The sequence below is a fragment of the Acomys russatus genome, chromosome 1, assembly GCF_903995435.1.
Source record: "Acomys russatus chromosome 1, mAcoRus1.1, whole genome shotgun sequence".
Lineage (NCBI taxonomy): Eukaryota > Metazoa > Chordata > Mammalia > Rodentia > Muridae > Acomys > Acomys russatus.
The window spans coordinates 109,439,830-109,463,256 of NC_067137.1; the positions used below are offsets into that span (position 1 = coordinate 109,439,830).

General features: G+C 45.5%; 1 protein-coding gene across 1 annotated transcript in view; it reads left to right on the top strand.

Moving 5' to 3' along the window:
* Dglucy (D-glutamate cyclase) overlaps positions 1 to 23,427 on the top strand; it is a 47,210-nt gene that overhangs the window by 18,186 nt on the left and 5,597 nt on the right. The window contains exons 7-10 of the mRNA XM_051150532.1: positions 3,464 to 3,724; positions 6,739 to 6,838; positions 8,650 to 8,801; positions 14,696 to 14,815. Coding sequence (XP_051006489.1) covers positions 3,464 to 3,724; positions 6,739 to 6,838; positions 8,650 to 8,801; positions 14,696 to 14,815 — 633 coding nt within the window. The remainder of the gene's footprint in view (positions 1 to 3,463; positions 3,725 to 6,738; positions 6,839 to 8,649; positions 8,802 to 14,695; positions 14,816 to 23,427) is intronic.

The window sequence follows — 23,427 nt, forward strand, 5'->3', positions numbered from 1 at the left end:
TAAGGTCACTTGCCAGCAAGCTGATGGCCTGCTTTTGGTCTTCCAGACCCCTGTGGTAGGAGAGATTTAACTCTTGCAAGCCATCCTCTGACCTCCACATGCACGTAGCACTCATACATATTTTAAAATGTAGTTTTTAAAAAAGTACTTCCTCACCTTCCTGGGTAGACACTTAAATTTTTTCCATAATAGTTTCTCTCTCCCAGACAGTCTTATCCAAGCTGATGGCTCCCCTACTTAACATGGCGTCGTGAGGAAAGACAAATTATCGACTCTGCAATTAGCTTTGAGTTTAAAAGAAAGAGTTGACAGGAGATTTACTGCTGCCTCGTTCACCCATCTCCTTGTAAGGATGAGCTGAGAGGTCAGACATGATGCCTCCCATAGGCGCTGCTGCAGACTGGGGTGAGGCCTGCAGCATGAGTCCCAGAGGAGGCAGATTTATGACTGACGTGCTGATTTCATCTATGAAAAGCCGACTTTCATCTGCAGGAACAACAGATGATTTTGACACTCGAATAAGCAGATGTAAGAGTAACGACTGCATACAGTGTGCTGGGTATTGCTTACTGAGCTTATTAATAGTGCCATGCAGTCATTTGTAAGAGGACATCGTGTTGCACTTGAGGTGTCTTAGAGGGTGTGGAGGGTACAAGATTTATAGTAATGGTTTTCCTACTGGTAATAGAATCATCATGTATACGCATAGCTTTCAGCTGCCCACACCCTCCCCTCGCTCTCTCTTTAGTACTCGTCATAGTCCATGGAACACATTCCACTTGATTTTATTGTACAAAATGCTGTTATTCTTCTCCTGTCTTGCATTAAGAGCAGTTCATTGCGGGAACATCAGAAAATGCATAAAAATAGCCAGGGTGGCAGTGCATGCCTCTGATCCCTGTATTTAGGAGCCTGAGGCAGGAGGACCATCAATTCCAGACTGGTGCTTGCCCCAGTCTCAAAAATGGATCTAATTAATTAATAAAGTTGAGTTTCCAAAAGAACCTGTATGAAAGTGAAGAAGTGGGGCTGGAGAGGTGACTCAGCTGTTAAGAGCACTGGCTGGCTGCTTCTCCAGAGGTCCTGAATTCAGTTCCCGGCACCCACATGACAGCTCTGTCTGTAACTCCAGTTCCAGAGGATCCGACACCCTCTCACAGACATACATGCAAGCAAAACACCAATGCAAATAAAACAAATAAGTTATTTTTAAAAGAGAAAGTGAAGAAGTGATAAAAGTTACCAAAATCCTGGAGTCCAAGGAGGCAGCTCAGTTAGTTAAATTGCCTGCTGTTCAGCAGGAGGAGGAGCAGGGTTTAGTTCCCAGCACACACAAGTAAGAAGCAGAGCACAGCAGTGGGCGCCTGGAATCCCAGAACTAGGAGGCAGACGGAGCATCCTTGAGCTCACTGGCCAGCCTAGCCTGCCAAACCAGTGAGCTCTGGGTTCAGTGAGAGACCCTGACTCCAAATGTTTTTTGAATCAGATTAAATGGAGCAAGCAATCAAAGACTGGTGACATTTGTCTCTAGCCTCCGTGTGAACATACACACAAACACACATGCACAAGAGCACACACACATACACCATTTTATAAATGCCAGAATCCATTACAATCAATGAATTATTAACAGGCTTGTGATTGCCTTTAAAGTATTTTTATTTGATCTCAAATCTTTGCATATAGGAGTGTGTGTGTATGAACCCTATCATGATACATGATACTATTTTTAAGACTTTTTAAATAAACTGTTACGACTTTCCATATCATGAAATTATCTCTACAACATGTACATACTGTTGGTCCGCCTTTCTGTTTGAGACAGGTCTCACTTTATAGCCCAGGCCAGCCTTTAACTCTCTGCAATCCACCTGCCCCAGTCTCCCAAGAGGAGAGCTGGGGTCACAGAAATGAGTCAGTCAGTTCACCACATCTTTCTAAAATTCCATTGTGTGAGAGTGCCACCATTTGACTATAATCCAATTTTGGATGCCATAAACAATGTCACAATAAACACCCCTCTCAACAGATGTTACACACACCTGTGACAACTTTATTAGGGATAGTAGAGACCAGATGGGAGAATTGTAAAACATATAGGAAAAATAAATCACCTTTAAAGCCCCAACTTTCATTCCCACTCTAACAAGTAGTAGGTGGGAGTCACTGTCACCATAGACCTCCTCCATCTGGGCTACCTTCCCCATTCTCCATGTAGGAAAACCCAGATATAAGACCAAGGGCACACAGCTATTATGTGCCAGGTCCAGTACTGGAACTATTCCCATCTCAATCTGGAGCAGTGCCTCCACAGTAGGGCATCCAGACCCAGCATCCTTCATGCTCTCTGTGAACGCCACCTGCAAGTCACCACCCCGTCACATCCCTTTGGCCAGCTCTGAAGGCAGCTCAGCTTGGTCTGCCACTTGTGTGGAAGAGCCCTGAGGGTAGACAGAGGACTGACATCATGGACAAGAGTCAAGAAGTCTAGTTGCTCGGTTGGGCCCAGCTGGACAACCTTAGCGCTAGCTGTTGCCCTCCTCATCTGTGTCCCCTGGGACTAACTGGGTTCCCCTACAGAGGCAATGGATGGCTCCCTGGTTGCTCAACTCCTCCACTAGAGGACAGTCTATATCTGCCTCTGTTATAGAAGGCACAGTCCAGAGAGTGCAGTGAAGTTGATGCCCAATGGGCAACCTTCCCCCAATAGGGGACAAAAGCCAGTGAACAAGTGGGTAGCCTCTGGTCCTCTGGTAGGGCATCCTCCATGGCTTCTTAGTGGGCCTCAGAGCAGGACAAAGTTCCAGTTGCCTTGGGGGTTGACTTGCTTACTCCCCATCCTTTAGTGGTTTTCTGAGCCTCATCTTCTGTTGTGTTTTCTGGGATTAACATCTCCCAGAATAATTGCACTCTGGACCCTGTCTTGTGCTTATGGGCAGGACTCTGCAGTAAACACGTACCATTTCCTTTCCTCTTTATTATATTATTTTATTAGTTATGTTTTGCTAGCTATTCTAACAAATGAGCCTCAACATGTTTTGCTCAAATGCCGTGGTAGCCTGGACCGCCGTCTCCATGTAATAGCATACAGCATGTCTTCAGAGTGTTTAGGCCCACCAAGGAGGGACTCTGCTCTACCCAGCCACTTGGGGTCTCAGCAGCTCTGCCATCGTACATGCTGTAGCTATCAACATTTCAGACAAGAAGAGGGGAGGTGTGCATGGAGAAACACATGGGAAATACAAGGCTAGACTCAACAGGGCACCCACCGTTTCTTCATGCGCCATGAGACTGAGCCCGTCCTGTAACCACTCAAACTAAAAGAGAGGTGGGAGGCAGAGAGACCGGAAGGCATCCTATGAACAGTTTATTCTGCCACACCCCTCCACGTGACTTCCGGATCCAAACCAGTCCAATCTATAAACACAATCATGTAGATTTCACTTCATTTTTGTGGTTTTAGGTAATCGCGGGATCGGGCATCTGCTGCGTAAAGATGAGTTGCTGCGGGCTGCTCTGTCGCTGTCTCATGCCCGCTCAGTACTAGTCACCACCGGTTTCCCGACGCATTTCAACCATGAGCCCCCAGAGGAGACAGACGGCCCACCAGGAGCCATTGCTTTAGCCGCCTTCCTGCAGGCTCTAGGGAGGGAAACCGCCATGGTGGTAGACCAGAGAGCCTTGAACTTGCATATGAAGATTGTCGAAGGTGCCGTTAAGCAAGGTAAGCAGTGATATGGTCCCAAACCATTTCCTGGACCGCAGGTCCTTATGGGTAGATCCTGGGGGCAATTGATGTGTGGACCTTCAGCCATGTACCCAGCCACAGGATGTGTCCTTCTGACAGGATGGTCAATCTCCAAGCTCAGAACAACTTTGTATGAGGTTTCAAAAAGTCCAAGTGATCCAATCAACCACTGTTGTCCACACAGTGACCAGTCCCCACTGCCAGTCAGTGCCCTAGAGGCCCAAAGCTTCGTGAACCCAATCCATCTGGAACAGCAGGACTGATTCCCCATGGCACCCCAGTCGGGACAGCATCTAGAGCTAAGATACATAAATCTTGGTGAACATGAAATGTCAGTTCTTAAAGGAGTGATCTTGAAAATGCTAGGACCCCCTCCTCACTTTCCCCACCCCTACCCTCAGCTTCTTGCCTCCATCTCCCAAGAAACCACCTGCACCCCATCTCAGGTCTTATTTGCAGGGCAACCAGAATATAAAAATACTATATCAGCCGGGCGTGGTGGCACACACCTGTAATCCCAGTACTCAGGAGGCAGAGGCAGGCGGATCACTGTGAGTTCGAGGCCAGCCTGGTCTACAAAGTGACTCCAGGACAGTCAAGGCTAACACAGAGAGACCTTGTCTCAAAAAACCAAAAAAAACTCCACCATATATCATATCATATCATATTGAATAGATGCAGGTTGTTTTGTTTATGAAGAAAGAAACTAGAACCAGTTACATGATGACTTCTACAGTGGAATTTCTAGGGGAGACCACTGTGGGCATAAGAGGGGACAATACCAGGATTGCTGAGGCCCCTCACATCCAGAGAACAAGGAAAAGGGACAGACGGCATCAAGGCATACTACGTGGATCAGCAAGTGAGAACAGGAAACCAAGAGCCAGGTGGCCATGTTAGGCTCTGTTCCAGGGCCACCAGAAGGTGCCGCCTGACACTGCTCTGTGGCTAGGTTTAGCATTACTTATGCAGAGAGTGAGGGCTGTGCCCTGCCCTCCTGGGAGCTCGGCCAGGTGGCTCTCAGGGACTTGGAGCTGCCTGGCCTGCACAATTCCATCAAGGGTACATTGCTTTATTGGATTCTGCAGAATGTTTATTTATTTGGTTGGTTGGTTGGTTGGTTAGTTGGCTGGTTTTTGAGACAGGGTTTCTCTGTGTAGCCCTGGCTGCCCTGGAACTCAATCTGTAGACCTGGCCTTGAACTCCGAGGTTCCCCCACCTCTGCTTCCATTCCTAATGACATTGCCACATCCCACGACAGTGCTGGGGTTAAAGGTGTGTGCGGCCCACAGCCAGGCCCAGAACTTCTGTTACATTTGGATGGAGCAAGTGAACCAACTGGACCGTGAAAGCTACAGCAGTTTTTTACTGAGGCCTAAGAAATGATCTAGAGAAAGAAGGCAGACATCTTTCTCCTGTCTCGTGGCCACAAGCCCAGCAAGGATTGTACTCTGTAGTCGGAGGACAGAGCCACGTTTCCCTGACCCATCTTGACAGGGGTCTTCTGTATCCTTTCTCGGACATGTGGCTCATGTTGCCTGGCTGGGCTCCCTGCTGCCCACTCCCCTGACTAGAATCTGACACCCAGCGCAGCCAGGGAGGTGAAGAATGGCTTTACTTAGCACCCACTGTACCCCAGACCCCAGCCAAGTAACTGACAAGCATAGAGGTCATCCTGGTGCCACCCAGCAATTTGAGTAGGTGGTCATTACACAGAAGATGCTCAAGGGGTTCATGTGGCTGACCCAAGGTCACATGCCTCTAAGTCCTGAGTCAGGGGACACTTTCTGGGGTGCTCTGTTGGCCATCTTTCCTTTTGCTTGAAGATTTGTCCCGGGCCTGTGAATAAGCCAGGATTCTTCCCCAAACTGCTATGAGATCAATTAATGAAAACCAAATGAATTTCACTTGGGGGGGGGTATGTATATATTTTCCATATAGTCTGCAATAATGTGTGTTATTTGTGTAATCCATTTCACTTTGTAAAGCACCACCACACAAGTACCAACTGGAGTCTCTGGGACTCTGGTGTCCTCTGAAGGAATGTTTCATATAGAGAGGGAACCAGTAAGGTCTGGGGTGGGTAGGAATGTAAAGGCTGGTTTTAAAATGTCAACTTGCCACAGCCTACAGTCACCTGACAAAGGGAGTCACAATTGAGGAATTATTTAGATCAAGTTGGCCTGGGGACAGGTCTGTGTGAGCTTATCTTGATGGCTGATTTAGGTGGGAAGACCTAGCCCATTGTGGGCACAACCATTCCCTAGGTAAGGCTCCAGGCCAGTATAAGAGAGGAGGAAGCTAGCAGCAAACAGACAGCGCGTGGCATTTACTTCTCTGTGCTCTTGACTGTTGATTAAAAAAAAAAAACAAAAACAAAAACTGCTTGAGTTTCTGCCTCAACTTCCCTTCAGTGCTGGGACTTGCAGACTAGCATTGTAAGCTGAATTAACCCTTCCTTCCCTTAAATTGCCTTTGGTCAGGGTGTTTTATCACAGCAATAGAAATTAAACCAAGACAGAACTGAAGCTGTGATACCAACATGCATACAATATCTGACTCTGAACAACTTCCCTGGTGTCTTTGGGCATCAGGTTTCCTCTTCTATAAAGTGAAAATAATAATCACTTTATGGAACAGGAGTGTGAAAATTAAATGAGAGCATGTATGTCAAGTGCCTGGCACCCTGTCCCGTGGGCATCTAAGTGAACACACGGCACTCTTGCTGGCAGCAGGCCAGGCAGAGCAGTTGACATGGTACCATGGAGTATTTTATACACCGCATATCCCCAGGTCTATACTGGTCCAGTTCAACTCTGCAGCCCCTGCCAACTCTGGACTAAAAGTAAAGCTAACCACCTCTGAATTCTGTCAAAGCGTTCTCTGGAAGGACACCACTCAGTCCTGGTTCCAGTACTGTCCAAAGATGCTTTTCAGAATCACACTGCAACCCAGCACTGACATGGCTACCCTTCGTCTTTATTCTCAAGGGGTTCTGAAGACACCAATTCCCATATTGACTTACCAAGGAGGGTCAGTGGAAGATGCTCAGGCATTTTTGTGCAAAGATGGGGACCCCAAGTCTCCTAGGTATGTATATGGTACCTCAGATCGAGTGTATAAGGATGGGGAAGACCACATCCTTATAGCTGTGCTGACAAGACTTCTGCATACCTCATCCTATGAAAGAAAAAAAGCCACCAGCCCATGAAAGCATGAGTTCTGACGGGCTTTGTTAGACATGAGGTTGGTGGCATCAGGGTCTATTTAGGGCTCCATAGAGCATGGCTAGAAACAGATCCACGTCAGCAGGGAGAGATAGCACCCATACCTGAAACAATGCTAGCAGTCTCTCAGCCATGGGACCATTACAGTTGTCAACTGAGGGTAGCAGAAACTTCTAGAAAACAAAACAGAAATAGCACTGTATAGCTTGTGTAGTGATGAAAAGTGCTCTTCCGAAATATTCCCTCCTCTCCTCTCCCCTCCCTCTTCTTTCCCCCTCCGTGTGTGTGTGTGTGTATGTGTGTATGTGTGTGTGTGTGTGTGTGTGTGTGTGTGTGTGTCTGATTGTTTCTGTGTGTTGTGGTCAAATATTCTGAAAACCACTTGTTTGTTCTGGTTCAGATTGTCTAACTTATATATTGCTTTGTACATTTTTAAAACAACCCACAATAACACACTTTGTACAAAACCAGTACATGCATGTAACTGAGATACACATTTAAAAACCAATATTGACTCAATGAGCTCTATGTGCAAAGTACTCTGCTGCTTTCTCTTTCTATTTGTTCTACCACAACCCCCATGTCGCCTAGTCTAAGCCTTGCTGCTCAGAATAAGGGCACACAAACATCTCTTTAAGTCTGTTTTCAGTTCTTCCTAGTAAGTACCCAGAACCTGAATTTCTGGATCATGTGAGAAGTCTGCCTATACCATTCCATCATGGAGTTGAGATTTTTGAAGAACTCCACAACATTTATTGTGGCACACATACACTCACACGTCAACCGTACGCAATCATAATAGTAATAAATTTTTAAGTGTTAAAAACTGCAAAGTCATCCTTAGCCGCATAGCAGGTTATAGGCTAGCCTGGGCTACGTGAGACCTTATCTCAAGGAAGAAAAACAAAACCAACCAGCCAACCAAACAGAAGGGTATGCTTACTCAGGGCCAGGATGGTGTGAACTTGAATTTAACTATAGTAGCAATCCACCCCGCCCCCAATTCACCCACATAGTAGATCTTCTCATAGCATCTTACCGTTTGCAAAAGGAATTTTAAAAGATAAGTAAACCCGCTCACATCTTTTATTTAACTTAATTTTTGCTTAATCTCTAAGCCTTGTTGTAAATTATACCCTCTGAGTTCTATAACGTGGCCACAAAACCATATATGTTGCCACTAAAAACACCTGAGCGTTGCTCTCTCTATTGAGAAGCCTACATCCATGTCTGGGATGTGTACTGCCCTTTTCTGGTATATGTGTTTTGGGGGAAGACTAAACACCCCTACTTAAATCTGAAGTGTGTACCATCTCCTGTCTCTCAATAGACTTGCTAATTTGGCTTCACTTTGACTTGTTCTGAAATTGTTTCTGTGATGTAGTTAGCCAGTATCGTGAAGGTAGATCCAGCCTCCTTGAGTGGTGGCCCCAGGAACTCCTCTGCTTCTGGCAGCAGTGTCTAGCTATGTCTCCATGCCACCACCAATGTAGTGAATTAGTACCCTGAGGCGCCACCCGCCCCATCCCCTGCACAAAGTAGGTCATCTGTCAGTCTCCTAAGATTAAAGGAGCCAAGTTAAGAAACCAAGGTCATTCACAGAGACACACAAGGTTAGAGCCGGAGAGGCTGACGTTTTCCCCATAAAGACTTACCACCATTGCTTCCGGCCAGATTTGACCATCTGGTGGCCATAGAGCGTGCGGGAAGGGCTGCTGATGGCAACTACTACAATGCGAGGAAGGAGATGAACATCAAGCATTTGGTTGACCCCATCGATGACATTTTCCTTGCCGCACAGAAGGTCCCTGGGATCTCATCAACTGGTAAGCAGGGGCACTAAGAACTCAACATAAACACGGTGCTGCCGAGCATCTCCTATTGACCATTGAGCGCGGGCCAGGAAAGGTCACTATTTGCTTCCCACTCCCCAAACTGGGACTTGTTTATTTTAGCCAGTCTAGACATGAATGGCACCATTATTGAGAAATGCAATACTCCCTTAGGAGAAAGAGAAGTGACCCATTGAACATATTTGACTTGCCAGCTCAGAAGTAATTAACTCATTATGCAATATTAATGATAATGAAATCGAAGCACGGCGCATCATTTTCATCACGCAGGATGGACTTTGTCCTGTGTTATCTGAAGAAATGCTTCACTTTTTAAGCACACTAAATGTAAGGTGAGTGGGATGTTATTGTTAATAATACACCGTGACAATTTGTTTCTGTACTGAACTTTATACTTTTCCAACAACTTTCACAATCATTATATTTCCTATCCCACTCAAAAACCTTGTGAGGTCAGAAGGACATTAAGAGAGAAAGTGAGGCCCGCCCAGCAAGGTTGAAGGTGGCTAGCTAATTAGCCTTGCCTGCAGGACTTGGAGCAAAGGGCCACCACCCAGTACCTACTGCTGAAGAGTCACTTTGATGTCATGCGGGAGCCAGTCCCCCCAAGGATGCCAGCTCTGCCTTCCTCTGTCAGGAGGGCAGGGCAGGCCTGGGGTGATTAAAACCTGTTTGTCCTTCTGTGTCTGTTACTCTCCAAGCCTCTGAGTGTTTTCCAGACCCATTAGTCCCCTCTGACTTCTGAGGTTTTGAAGAGTGAATGAAAACTTTCTGGAAGGACTAGAAAGTTTCTGCAAATGCCCAGATTTTCCCAGAAGAGGCTGTGGGTGGGGCCCATGCAATGTGGTCTACTTGGTTGGTCTCTCACTTCCTGTCCCTCCCAGCTGGGCAGGTAAAGGACCCAGTGGCCTGCAGGGAGCAATTAGCAGGCAGTCTGGGAAGTTTCGGGAGCATCCCCTCCCCCACCTCATGTACTGCGCCCCCCCCCCCCCCCCCCCCCCCCGCCCGCATCTAACTACTCCTTACGCTTCCAGGTGGTTCCATTATTTTTGTCGTCCAAACAGACTGTCACTAATTTAGAAACTGTTCTGGGAAAAATGGTCAAGGTGGAAAGAGAAAACAAAACCAAAAGCCCTGAGGGCATTACTGGAAGGTATTAGGTCACTGGACACCTTCTGAGTCTTCTGGCTCAGTCTGATCTCCAATGCTTGAGGTGGTCTAGATCCCCTCCCGTCAGCTCCTGATGAGTGCTAGCCTCCAAAACAATGGTTCTCAACCTTCCACACGGTGCAACCCTTTTTTTATTTAAATTTTATTAAATTATTCAGATTACAACTTAGTTGTTATCCCATCACTTGTATCTTCCCATTCCTCCCTCCCTCCTGCTTTCACCCTATTCCCCTCCCCTAGGTCTATGAACAAGGGGGACCTCCTCCCCCACTATATGGTCATAGGCTATCAAGTCTCATCTTGGTAGCCTGCTTATTCTTTCTTTGAGTGCCATCAGGCCTCCCCACCAAGGGGAGGTGGTCAAATATGGGGCACCAGAGTTTATGTCAGAGTCAGTCCCTGCTCTCCACATAACTGTGGAGAATGTCCTGTCCATTGGGTAGATCAGAGTAGGGGTTTGATGTTTACTGCTTGTATTGTCCTTGGTTAGTGCAGTAGTTTGAGCAGACCCCTCTGGGCCCCAATCCACCCATCAGAATGTTCTTGTAGGTTTCTAGGACCCTCTGGATCCTTCTATTTCCCCGTCTCCTATATTTCTCTTACCTAGAGTCTCAGTAGTATGTCCTCACATCTATCCCAATCTCCTGGTAAGTGAAGACTTTTGTGGGACATGCCTTGTGGGCTAGTGCCCAATTATAAGTGAATATATACCATGTGAGTCTTTCTGCTTCTGGGTTAACTCACTCTGTGTGACCATTTCTAGTTCCATCCATTTGTCCACAAATTTCAGGATTTCCTTGTTTTTAATAGCAGTATCCATAGTGTAAATGTACCACAGTTTCTTTATCTATACTTCTACTGAGGGATAGTTAGGCTGTTTCCAGGTTCTGGCTATTATGAATAAGGCTGCTATGAACATGGTTGAGCATATGTCCTTGTTGTGTAGTGAAACATTTTCTGGGTATATTCCAAGGAGTGGAATAGCTGGGTCTTGAGGAAGCCTTATTCCCAGTTTGCTGAGAAAGCGCCAGATAGATTTCCAAAGTGATTGTACAAGTTTGCATTCCCACCAGCAGTGAAGGAATGTTCCTCTTTCTCCACATTCTTGCCAGCATGTGGTGTCACTTGAATTTTTGATCTTAGCCATTCTGATGGGTGTAAGATGGAACCTCAGTGTCATTTTGATTTGCATTCCCCTGATGACTAAAGATGTTGAGCATTTCTTTAAGTGTTTCTCAGCCATTTGATATTCCTCTGTTGAGAATTCTCTGTTTAGTTCTAAGCCCCATTTCTCAATTGGGTTATTTGGTTTGGTGGTGTTTAATATCTTGAGTTCTTTATATATTTTGGATATTAGACCTTTGTCAGATGTAGGGTTGGTGAAGATCTTTTCCCAGTTTGTAGGCTGTTGCTTTGTTCTGTTGACAGTGTCTCCAAAGCTTCTCAGCCTCATGAGGTCCCATTTATTAATTGTTGACTTTAAGGCCTGGGCTGTTGGTGTTCTGTTCAGGAAGTTGTCTCTTGTGCCAATGTGTTCCAGGCTTTTCCCTACTTTTTCTTCTAACCAATTTAGTGTCTCTGGTTTTATGTTGAGGTCTTTAATCCGCTGGACTTGAGTTTTGTACATGGTGACAAATATGGGTCTAATTGCATTTTTCTACATGTAGACATCCAGTTAGACCAGCACCATTTGTTGAAGATGCTATCATTTTTCCATTGAATAGATTTGGCTTCTTTGTCAAAAATCAAATAACTACATGTGTGTGGATTCATTTCTGGGTCTTCGATTCGATTCCATTGATCAACCAGCCTATTGCTGTGCCAGTACCATGCTGTTTTAATTACTATTGCTCTATAATACAGCTTGAGATCGGGTATGGAGATTCCTCCTGAGGATCTTTTATTGTATAGCATTGGTTTAGCTATTCTAGGTTTTTTGTTTTTCCATATGAAATTGAGACTTGATCTTTTAATGTCTTTAAAAAATAGTGTAGGTATTTTGATAGGGATTGCATTGAATCTGTAGATTGCTTTTGGTAAAATCGTCATTTTACTATGTTAATTCTTCCGATCCATGAACAAGGTAAATCCCTCCATCTTCTGATGTCATGTTCAATCTCTTTCTTCAGAGATTTAAAGTTCTTTTTTTTTTCAAACAAGTCCTTCACTTGCTTGGTTAGAGTTACTCCTAGATATTTTATATTGCTTGTGGCTGTCGTGAAGGGTGTAGTTTTCCTAATTTCTTCCTCTGCATGTTTGTTATTTGTGTATAGGAAGGCTACTGACTTTTTTTAGTTAATTTTGCATCCAGCCAATTTGCTGAAGATGTTTGTCAGCTGTACCCTCTGTGACCCTTTAATACAGTTCCTCATGTTGCGGTGACCGCTAGCCTTAACATTATTTCATTGATGGGACGGGAGAGATGGCTCAGTGGTTAAGAGTGCTGCCTCTTCTTCCAGAGGTCCTGAGTTCAATTCCCAGCAACCACATGGTGGCTCACAACCACCTATAATGTGATCTGATGCCTTCTTCTGCAGATAAAGCGCTCATATACAATAAATAAATAATTTTAAACACATTATTTTGTTGCTACTTCAAAATTGTAATTTTGCTACTGTTTGGGATTAGTAATATAAGTATCTGTCATGCAGGCTACCTGACGTGTGTCACACACACACACACACACACACACACACACACACAGAGAGAGAGAGAGAGAGAGAGAGAGAGAGACCCTATCTGTCATGCAGGCTACCTTGACGTGTGTCACAACACACACACACCACACACACACACACACCAGAGAGAGAGAGAAGACCCTATCTGTTCATGCACGGATAACTGATGTGTGTCACACACACACACACACAACAGAGAGAGAGAGAGAGAGAGAGTGAGAGAGGAGAGAGACCCTATCTGTCATGCAGGCTACCTGATCGTGTGTCACAATCCACACAAACACACACACCACAACACACACACACAAAGAAAGAGAGAGGAGAGAGAGAAGGAAGAGACCACTATCTGGTCATTGCAGGCTACCTGATGTTGTGTAACACTACACACACACCACACCCAGAGAGAGAGAGAGAGAGAGAGAGCGAGCGAGAGGAGACCCTATCTGTCTAATGCAGGTACCTGATGTGTGTCACAAACCAACAACACAAAGAGAGAGAGAAGAGACGAGGAGAGACTGAGGAGAGGAGAGGAGACCCTACTCTGTAATGCAGGGCTACCTGATGTGTGTCACACACACACACACACACACACACACACAGAGAGACCCTATCTGTCATGCAGGCTACCTGATGTGTGTCACACACACACACACACACACACAGAGAGAGAGAGAGAGAGAGAGACCCTATCTGTCATGCAGGCTACCTGATGTGTGTCACACACACACACACACACACACACACAGAGAGAGAGAGAGAGAGAGAGAGAGAGAGAGAGAGACCCTATCTGTCATGCAGGCTACCTGATGTGTGTCACACACACACACACACACACACACACACAGAGAGAGAGAGAGAGAGAGAGAGAGAGAGAGACCCTATCTGTCATGCAGGCTACCTGATGTGTGTCACACACACACACACACACACACACACAGAGAGAGAGAGAGAGAGAGACCCTATCTGTCATGCAGGCTACCTGATGTGTGTCACACACACACACACACACACACACACACACACACACACACACACACAGAGACCCATGAAAGGGTTATTTGACACACCCCAAGGGGTCTCAGCCCACAGGTTGAGAACCGCTGTCCCAGCTGACTTCTATGCATTACGAGTCACTGTGGAAGAAACTCAAATACAGTTCTGTGGTCCAGGGAGATCCAGTCTCCTGACCATCCTCACTATGTTGTACAGGATAGTCCCCAGCTCCTGAGCTACAGCTGTGCTCTCACTGGCTCCTAGAGCAGCTGTGACTGGATCTATTGGGAGGTAGACCCCGCCATTCCCAGCATACCCGTCTAGTCTGCAGCAGCGTGTGTTCTCGGTAGGATGTTTCAGGTGTTAGCCAGGTCTCCTTTCAGATTAGATGTAAATGAAGCATGTGCTTTTCACATTCGTTAAGCAGAAGCCTTTCGAGCAATGGTTTTCAACCTGTGCGACACGACCGCTTTCATAGGAGTCACATGCCCTATATCCTGCATACCTGACATTTGCGTTACAATTCACAATAACAGTAGCAAAATTACACTTGCGAAGTAGGAATGAAAATCACTTTATGGCTGGGGGTCACCACAACTTGAGGAAGTGTGTTAAAGGGTTGGAGCATTAGGAAGGTTGAGAACCACTGCACTGGGGTAAGACACAGTTCATCTCTGCCTGTGGGATATTGGCCAGTCACATGGTACAGTTCAGTGAGAGGAGCCACTGTGTGGGAGCTACTCAGCATCACATACCCTTGTCTCCAGCGGGCCTGGCAACAAGTCAGAACCCAAGCCACCCCATTTGTGGCTAGATGTGGAGACCTAATAAAAGACAGGATCCCACACCAGTGAGATCCAAAGTCAGGTCCACTTCTAACTGTAGAAGTTTCTAGAAGACTCAGCATCCGGTTGTCAGAAACATGTTCAGGCACAACCACTGCCATGTGGGGAGGGGCCGTCTTGTCCCACCCACCCCCACTCTGCCCCCATCCTATATGCTTACTCTGTTCCTCTTCCCCTTCAGGAGTCGGGGACGGAGGCAACGAGCTTGGCATGGGCAAGGTCAAGGAGGCGGTGAAGAAGCACATAAGAAACGGAGACGTCATCGCCTGTGATGTGGAGGCTGACTTCGCTGTCATTGCTGGTGAGTCCCTGCCTGCCAGGCTGCCTGCCTGCCTGCTGCCTGCCTGCCAGGCTGCCTAGGGCAAGTGGCCTGGCCTGAACCCTGACCAGGGGTGTTAGACACTTTCTAGTCACTGTGACAAACACCTAAAAGAAACAACTTCAAAGGAGGAAGGGTGGTCTGGGTTTGTGGTCTCAAAGGGTTCAGAACACGACTGCCGGCTCTATTGTTCATGGGCCTGTAGCAAAGCAGAACACAGTGGCAGAAGGGCTACCTGTCCATAGTGACCAAGAAACACAGCAAGAGACCTTGTGCTTCCCTGGCAGGCTAGTTCTGCATTTGTTCTATCTGGATTAGCACCCTATTGGACAGTTCTGCTCGCTTAATTGCTGTCCAACATGTCTGTCTTCTCTGGAAACGCCCGCCCTCGCAGACACACCTAGACCCATGCTTTCCTAATCTCCCTGATGCCTCTCTGTCGGGTCAGGTTGGCAATCAAGATAACCATGACAGCAAGAGCAAAAGCTTTTCTTGTCTGCAGGAGGCTCTGGAGGGCCCGAGGGTAGGGAATTCAGCCACTCATGAACACTTCCGGTGTGCAGGGCATTGTTCTGGCTTCTGGGGCAACAGCAGGGATGGTGCCAAAGAACTTCTCCCTGGAGTTGGGAGACAATGACCCTGACCTTGAGTACATATACCAGGTGGCATGGTGACAGGAGGGGTGAGGGCAGTTGAGCGAGACAGGAGAGCCACTCTGGTCAGTGGTCAGCCAGTGCCTATGCCTTGGTGAACAGAAGGGTTCGCCATGGCTCCTTTCGACAACTTCTGCCTCAGGCTCCCCATCCTTCCTGTTGCTGCCTTTTTCACAGGACCTTAGGACCAACCTTTCTTGTGTGTCCAGGTGTTTCAAAGCCTGGCTTTCCCTTATCCTCTGGAAACATTGACACCTGGAAAAGGCTCTCTTCCCTTCATGGTCAGTCAGCCTGGAGAGGAGCAAACACTCCAGGGATGGGAAACCTACTGCTGAGTTGCTGGAGGCTCGCCGCACAAACCTGAGTTAAACTTCAGGGAGCCAGGTGCACCCCTCTAATCCCAGCACTTGGGGAGCATGGGTATACAGGTCTCTGTGAGTTTGAAGCCTGCCTATACAGTAAGCACCAGGAGTCCAAGCCAGGCAAGGCTACATAGCAAGACCTTGTCAGCCAGGCACAGTAGTGCACACCTGTAACCACAACACTCAGAGGCAGGTGGATCTTTGTGAGTTTGAGGCCAGCCTGGTCTACAAAGTGAGTCCAGGACAGCCAGGGATACACAGAGAAACCCTGACTCAAAAACACAAACCAAGCACACACACACACACACACACACACACACACACACACACACACACAAACAAGCAAAAAACAAACAAAAAGGAAAGCACTCAGGAGGCAGAGGCAGGCAGATGTCTGTGAGTTTGAGGCCAGCCTGGCCTACAAAGCAAAGCCAGGACAGCCAGAACTACAAGAGAAACCCTGTCTCAAAAAACCAAAAACAAACAAACAAGCAAACAAAAAACAAAAAACAAAACAAAACAAAACACCCCCCAAAAAGAAAGACCTTGTCGCAAAAGACCAAAATCCAAAACAAAATAACAACTCCAGGGGACCCAATCATGTGGGGATTACCTTTATTTGGGGAGCTTATTTCTGGGCACTCGCCTAAGTTCTCATAGTGACTTTCAGAGGAAAATCTCTTGCTGGTCTGGGGGAACGAGGGAAAAGGAACTGTTCAGAAATATACCATCTCATTCTGTTCTAAATAAGATCTGGCCTCGAAAGAAACCACAGTCTGCTGCGGTGTGAGCATAGCTATACTTGCCTCAGAGACAGGAAATACCCAGGACCAGCCCATGCCACCCTCCCGTGAGAGAAAGGCAATGCCCAGCTCTAGTTCTGTGCAGTAAAGGGAAAGAGATAAAGACATTAAGTGTAACAATAATCCACAGAGGGCAGAGGCCACTGTATTCATGTCAGACAGAGCAGACAGCAGAACAAAGAAAGTTATCAGGGATTTTAAAAAGAAAGGCATATTCATATTGTGAAAAGGCCACTATACAAGGGCTATGCAACAATTAACAATGTACATATACATATTGTTTATATGGATCTAACACCAGAGTGGTAATACATATGCAAAATATACAGGGGAGAAAAAAAGGCAGCAGAGAAAAGTAAATGATTCAACTATTATAGTTGGCTATTTTCTTTTTTCTTTCTTTCTTTTTTTCTTTTCCAGAGCTGAGGACCAAACCCAGGGCCTTGCGCTTGCTAGGCAAGCACTTTACCACTGAGCTAAATCCCCAACCCCTCTTTTTGTTATTTTGTCTTTTTTTTTAAGTTGGCTATTTTAACGTCCCTGCGTCAGGAGAGACAGCTATAGCAGGCATAAAATCTGCCATGACACAGTTGAACCCAATAATGCTGTCAGTCAGCCAGATTTAACTGATACCTGTATTAGTTACTTTACTATTGCTGTGATAAGACACCATGACCAAAGCAATGTAGAGAAGAGACTGTTTATCTGGCTTATGGTTCTAGAAAGTTAGAGTTCATGTGGCAGCAAGCAACATGACAGTGGGAACAGAAAACTGAGAGCTCACATCTTGGGCCACAAGCACAAAGCAGAAAGATCAAACACTAAGTAGGCCAGGCTTTTTACTCTCAACAAGGCCACACCTTCTATCCTGCCCCCAAAACCTCACCACCAACTGAAGACCAAGTACCATGGGGACATCTCATTCAAACTGCCACAGCATGCACATATTAGAAAATAAGAAATTACTAACTTCAGGTATCTTAGCTTTCACCTTAAAAGGAAGCAGAGAAGAAAGACAAGACTAAAGTATCAGAAGAAAATGAAGAATAAAAATGATCAGAAATTGAAAAAATAGATAAAAATCAACAAAACCAAAGGTAAGACTTTGGAAAGATTACTATAATTGGTAATATATAGCTAGGCTAAGGCAAACAAGAAAGAAAGCATGTCTTTGTATGTTCTATGGACACAAACAGGATAAGAAGGAATATTATAAACAATTATATGCCTACAAATTTGATAATATGGATAAAAATAGATCCACTTCTTTAAAGACATATGCATACAAAAAGAAATGAAATAGTCCTTAAGGGAACTGAACCAACAAATTAATACCCTTCAAAACGAGAAAGCACAGACGTGGTTAGGTTTGTTGGTGAATTCTAAAACATTTACAGAAGAAAATTATAACAGCGTTTTACAGTGTCTTCCAGAAGATCCAGCCCAGGATATACTTCCTAATTCACTGTAGGAGTCCGATCACCCTAAAACCAATACAAAATCATTACATAAAAGAAAACTATAGTTCAATGCCTTTCATAAACATGAATACAAAAATAGCAGGGCTGGTGAGATGGCTCTGTGAGTTATAGCATTTGCCACCAAGTCCGATGGCCTGCAGGCCTGTATGTGCACTCACAGACTGGTGTAGAAAGAATCTCTTGTGTACCGTATGGAAACATCGCCTTTCAATAAAAGCTGATGGTCTATTAGCTGAGGCTAGAAATAGGAAGTAGGAGTTCTGGGAGGGAGGGAGAGGGAGAGAGAGAGAGAGAGAGAGAGAGAGAGAGAGAGAGAGAGAGAGAGAGAGAGAGATGAACTCTGGGATAGAGAGAGGCAGGAGATTCGCCCACAGACTCTGAGGAAGATAGACACATGAGGCTGAAGAGAGGTAACCAGCCATGTGTACACATGCAATGAACGGGCAATTTAAGTTATGAGCTAGTGGGGAAATGAGCCAAAGCTTATGGCCTAGGCATTTATTCATAAATAATAAAGTCTCAGAATTATTATGTAGGGAACTGAGGCATAGGAGGAATACTCCGCTGTCACACAATGGTGCACAAATACATACTCACATGCATACATATATAAACAAATAAATGTAGTTTTTTTAAAAGGTTGGAAATCACTCAGCAAAATGATAACAACAGATCCCAACAATATAAACAAGACATATCACTAGCAAACTAGGATTTTCAAATATGAAGGATGATCCAATAATAAAAAATCTATTCATATTACCTTACATATTAACAAGCTAAAGAAGAGTTACATGATCAGGCAAGAGATATATAAAAAATATCTTTGAAAGTCCAGCCAAGAGTGGTATGGTAAGGCTGTCCTTTCTCACTGGTTTTTCAGCATCATCCTAGAATTCCTAGTTAGTGCAATAAGGCAAAAAGAAGAAGAAATAAAAAGCATATGGACCGAGAAGAAAGAAAATAACCATCTCTGCAGATGACGTGTTCATCCAATGGAAAATCTAATGAATAAACAAAAACAAATTCCTGGAACTAAGAAGTGATTACAGCAGTCTTTCAGAATACAATGTCTCTTTCCAATATGCCAGCAATTTTAAATTAAAACCACGTTGCCATTTATATTAGCACCTCCCAAAATCCAATACTTAAGTCTAAAGCTAGCAACGTATAATTACCATCTATGTAAGAAAAAGTATAGCTGGGCATGTTGGTGCACGCTTGTAATCCCAGCACTCGGGGAGGCAGAGGCAGGGGGATCTCTGTGAGTTTGAGGCCAGCCTGGTCTACAAAGCAAGTCCAGGACAGCCAAGGTGACGCTGAGAAACCCTGTCTTGAAAAACAAACAAACGGAAAGTGACAAAACATCCTTCAGTGAGTGGATGGATGAACTATGTCCACACAGGTGGTAGAATATATTCTGTAAAGAGAGAGAGGGAGAGGCAGAGAGAGAGAGAGAGAGAGAGAGAGAGAGAGAGAGAGAGAGAGAGAGAGAGAGAGAGAGAGAGAGAGAGAGAGAGAGATGAGAGAGAAGGGAGGGGCCTAACCAGAAGAGGCCATGAGGAACTTTAAGAGCAGATTACTGAATGAGCAGCCAGTCTGAAAAGGCTGTGCGATCTGAATCCAGCTATATGATGTCCCAGAAACGGAAAAATTACGGAGACGGTGAAAGTCCCAGTGGTTTCTAGGGACTAGGAGATAAAGTTTACGGTGAGCTCACCTCACACAAGGCCTCCAGCACATGAGCTTAAGTAAGCTTCCTTTCACGGCCCCCTCTCTCATCTCTCCCCTCCCCCACCATGTACCCCATGATCCAGATATGATATGATGGCCACGGCCACTGCTTACATATAGCATGGGATTTTTTTTTTTTTTTTTTTTTTTTTTTACATTTTGTTAATTGAAAAGATGATGTCATAGTAAGGCCAAAGGCATTCTTAAAAAGCAGGTAGTACAGGCTGATGACACAGGCAAAACCATGCTGTGTCATCTCACAATAGCACAGTCAGCAGCTGCAGCCTGCCTGGCAGCTTCATCTCAGCACATCACCGATCCGGCTCAGTTTTAATCTGGTGAACGGGGTTTTAAGTTCTGCCTTTCCCCTGCTATGGGCACATGTGTTTTCCTACATCTGCACGGGGGCTGAGGTGAGCTCCAGAACTGCATTACGAGAAAGCACTTAACCCTGTTCAACTGCGCCCTCACATGTGCTGCTGCTTTACATGAATGGATCAGCAGATACTTGATGCTGTGTAGCTGTGCCTTTAAAGCTGGTAAACACAATTCTTTTTTTTTTTTTTTTAAGATTTATTTATTCATTATTATGTACACCTGCAGGCCAGAAGAGCACACCACATCACAGTATAGATGGTTGTGAGCCACCATGTGGTTGCTGGGAATTGAACTCAGGACTTCTGGAAGAGCAGGCAGTGTTCTTAACTGCTGAGCCATCTCTCCAACCAAATTCTTATATATCTTTTGTCTTTTCTTTTTTTCAGACAGGATCTTACTATGTAGCCTTGACTGGTCTCAAACATACTACATAAACCAGGCTGGCCTCAGACTCAGAGATCTACCTGTCTCTACCTTAAGTGCTGGCACGCCTGGCCCAATCCTGATACTTTAAATAGGTGGATAGATAGATGTTTAATGTTACTAAAGTATACACTTAAACATGGTTGAGATGATGATCTGCCCAAGTGGTTCTTTTTTTTAACCGATCCCATGGCAACTCTGTGTAGAGGAATGTTAATTCAGAACATGACTGTTCTGGCAAGCGATCACATCCTAAGACCTTCTAGGTCTATGTGATCTGGCTGGCAAGAGATCACATCCGAAAATCTTGTAGGTCCATGTGATACCGATGGAATGCAAACACATTTTGTTTTTGTTTTTTTCCGGGACAGGGTTTCTAGCCTTGGTTGTCCTAGACTCACTTTGTAGACCAGGCTGGCCTCGAGCTCACAGAAATCCGCCTGCCTCTGCCTCCTGAGCGCTGGGATTAAAGGTGTGCACCACCTTTACACATTTTTAATCCAGAAGACAGAGGCAAACAGATCCGAGTTCAGATCTGGTCTAGAGCAAATTATCAGGTAAAGAAAAGCTTAGGTCCAGGGTGGTGGTGTATACCTTTAATCCCAAACGAAGGTAAAATTAGTTTGTAGAAGGAAGCACCCATGTTTGAACGTGATGTCTAGTTGAGTGGCAGAAAAGGTAACGAATAAGGGAAGATTTGACAGAATAGGATACACCCACTCTTCTCACGAGAAGAGAGAGGAAAGGGAAGCTACTTAAGAGGCAGTTTTACCAGAACAGTAATAGAGAGATGGGTTGCAGAGAGAGAGACTCAGGTGGAGATGGAATGAGCCAGAAAATAAGAAGAAGCCCGAGGATTATTAGAGCAGATTGCTGAGTTAGTTTGAGGCCAAGCAGAGCAATTCTGGGCTGAGAGAGAAGCCAGATTAAATAAAGCAGCTAGGAGAGGAGTTTGAGCCAGAACAGCTGAGTTGAACCAGCCAGCCTGGAGCTCAGAAAGAACGATTAAGGGTGAGCTTATTAAGCAGTAAGTCTCAGAGGCTGAAAACGTTCTAAGTCTAAGTCAGAGTGTATGGAAGTTAGAAGCTTCCAGAACTAGGCCTACGTTAGCAGAAGGAAGCAGTAAGCCTCCCAGACAACAATTGAGCCAGGAGAATAAAAGTTTCTTTTATAACTTTTACCTTCTTTCTCCTTTCTCTCTCTCTCTCTCTCTCTCTCTCTCTCTCTCTCTCTCTCTCTCTCTCTCTCTCTCTCTCTCTCTCTCTCTCTCTCTCTCCCCTCCAAGCCTGTGAACCTTGGCCACGCCCACCTAACTTCTGCCCTGCTCAGGTGTGTAGGCAACTTTATTTAGACAATCAGGGATAATTTTGGAGGTAAGGCTTGCTTATAGGATAATAAGAATTAACATCTGAATGCTATAACTAGATAGATAAATAAATAGATGATAGATAGATAGACAGACAGATAGATGACAGGTAGGTAGTTTTATAATTAATAAAAGAAAATGAAAAGAAGATACCAGGTATGATAGTAGATGAGGAGTTTATTAAATGAGCATGGGGAGAGAAGGGAAGTAGGGAGGGGTACCCCAGAGACAGAGACAGAGGAAGAGAGAGGAGGGGAAGAGAGGAAGGAGCAAGGTAGGTCTGTCCTTTTATGCACTAGGCAGGGCCACACCCCCATGGCAGGTAAGCAATGACATCGCAGGTAGGCAGACTGAAGCAGAATCCTAACAGGTAGATAGTTCATTTCCTTGTTTTCACCCATGGGTCCAGGTTCACATAACTCCTTCTCCAAGGCAGTCCATAGAAACTAAAACTTCCCTTCCACCCTTGGAGTCCTGCTCCTGCTGGGTGGTGGTGGCGCATGCCTTTAATCCCAGCACTTGGGAGGCAGAGGCAGGTATGGATCTCTGTGAGTTCAAGACCAGCCTGGTCTACGAAGTGAGTCCAGGATAATCAAGGCTACACAGAGAAACCCTGTCTCAAAAAACCAAAAGCAAGCAAACAAACAGAGAGCCCTGCTCCCACGCAGGAAGAAGGGTTTTGCACAGAGAGGCCAAAAAGAACCCAAGGAAGCAGGCCTTGCTGGGCTCCCACCCTGTGTTAACATAGATCTCCACCAAAGCCCAAAAGAGTTCAGAGAGCTCCAAGGTAGCCAGATACAGAGTGGGCGCCAGGCCCCCTCCTGTGTGCCGGTGTATCTCTTCCTCTGGATCTGTAATAAAACAGTGTGCTTTCCCCCTCTGGCTGTTGAAGCAAATTGATTAAATCCAACAAGAGCGTTCAGGAACCCTCATATGTAGCCAGTCAGTCAGAGAGGCTAAGGTGAGCAACCTGGGGCAAGCCACTGTCATCAAAAGGGGCAGAGGCAGTCCTGGAGCCTGAGCCTGTGCAGTCCGAGGGACCTGACACAGTCACAGTGCATAGCATCAAAGCAGAACTGGCTTGGAGCACACTCAGGTTAGGTACCTGCTGCTACACACACACACACACACACACACACACACACACACACACACACACCATGAGTGGCCACAATGCCCTCTCTGTTACTGGTGTGAGAAGAGAGAAGGAACCGTTCGGTTTTTTCTACATTCATGCCATGTAGATTTTAACACAATTAAAAACTTTAAAAAAGATAATTTTAAAAACGAAAAAAGAAAATTTTAAAAAAGCAAACGGATATGGCCTCTGAAGGGAATAGCTTGAGTTACATCATATGTCTGCGACTTGTTCACTGTGAGACCTTTACCCCTCT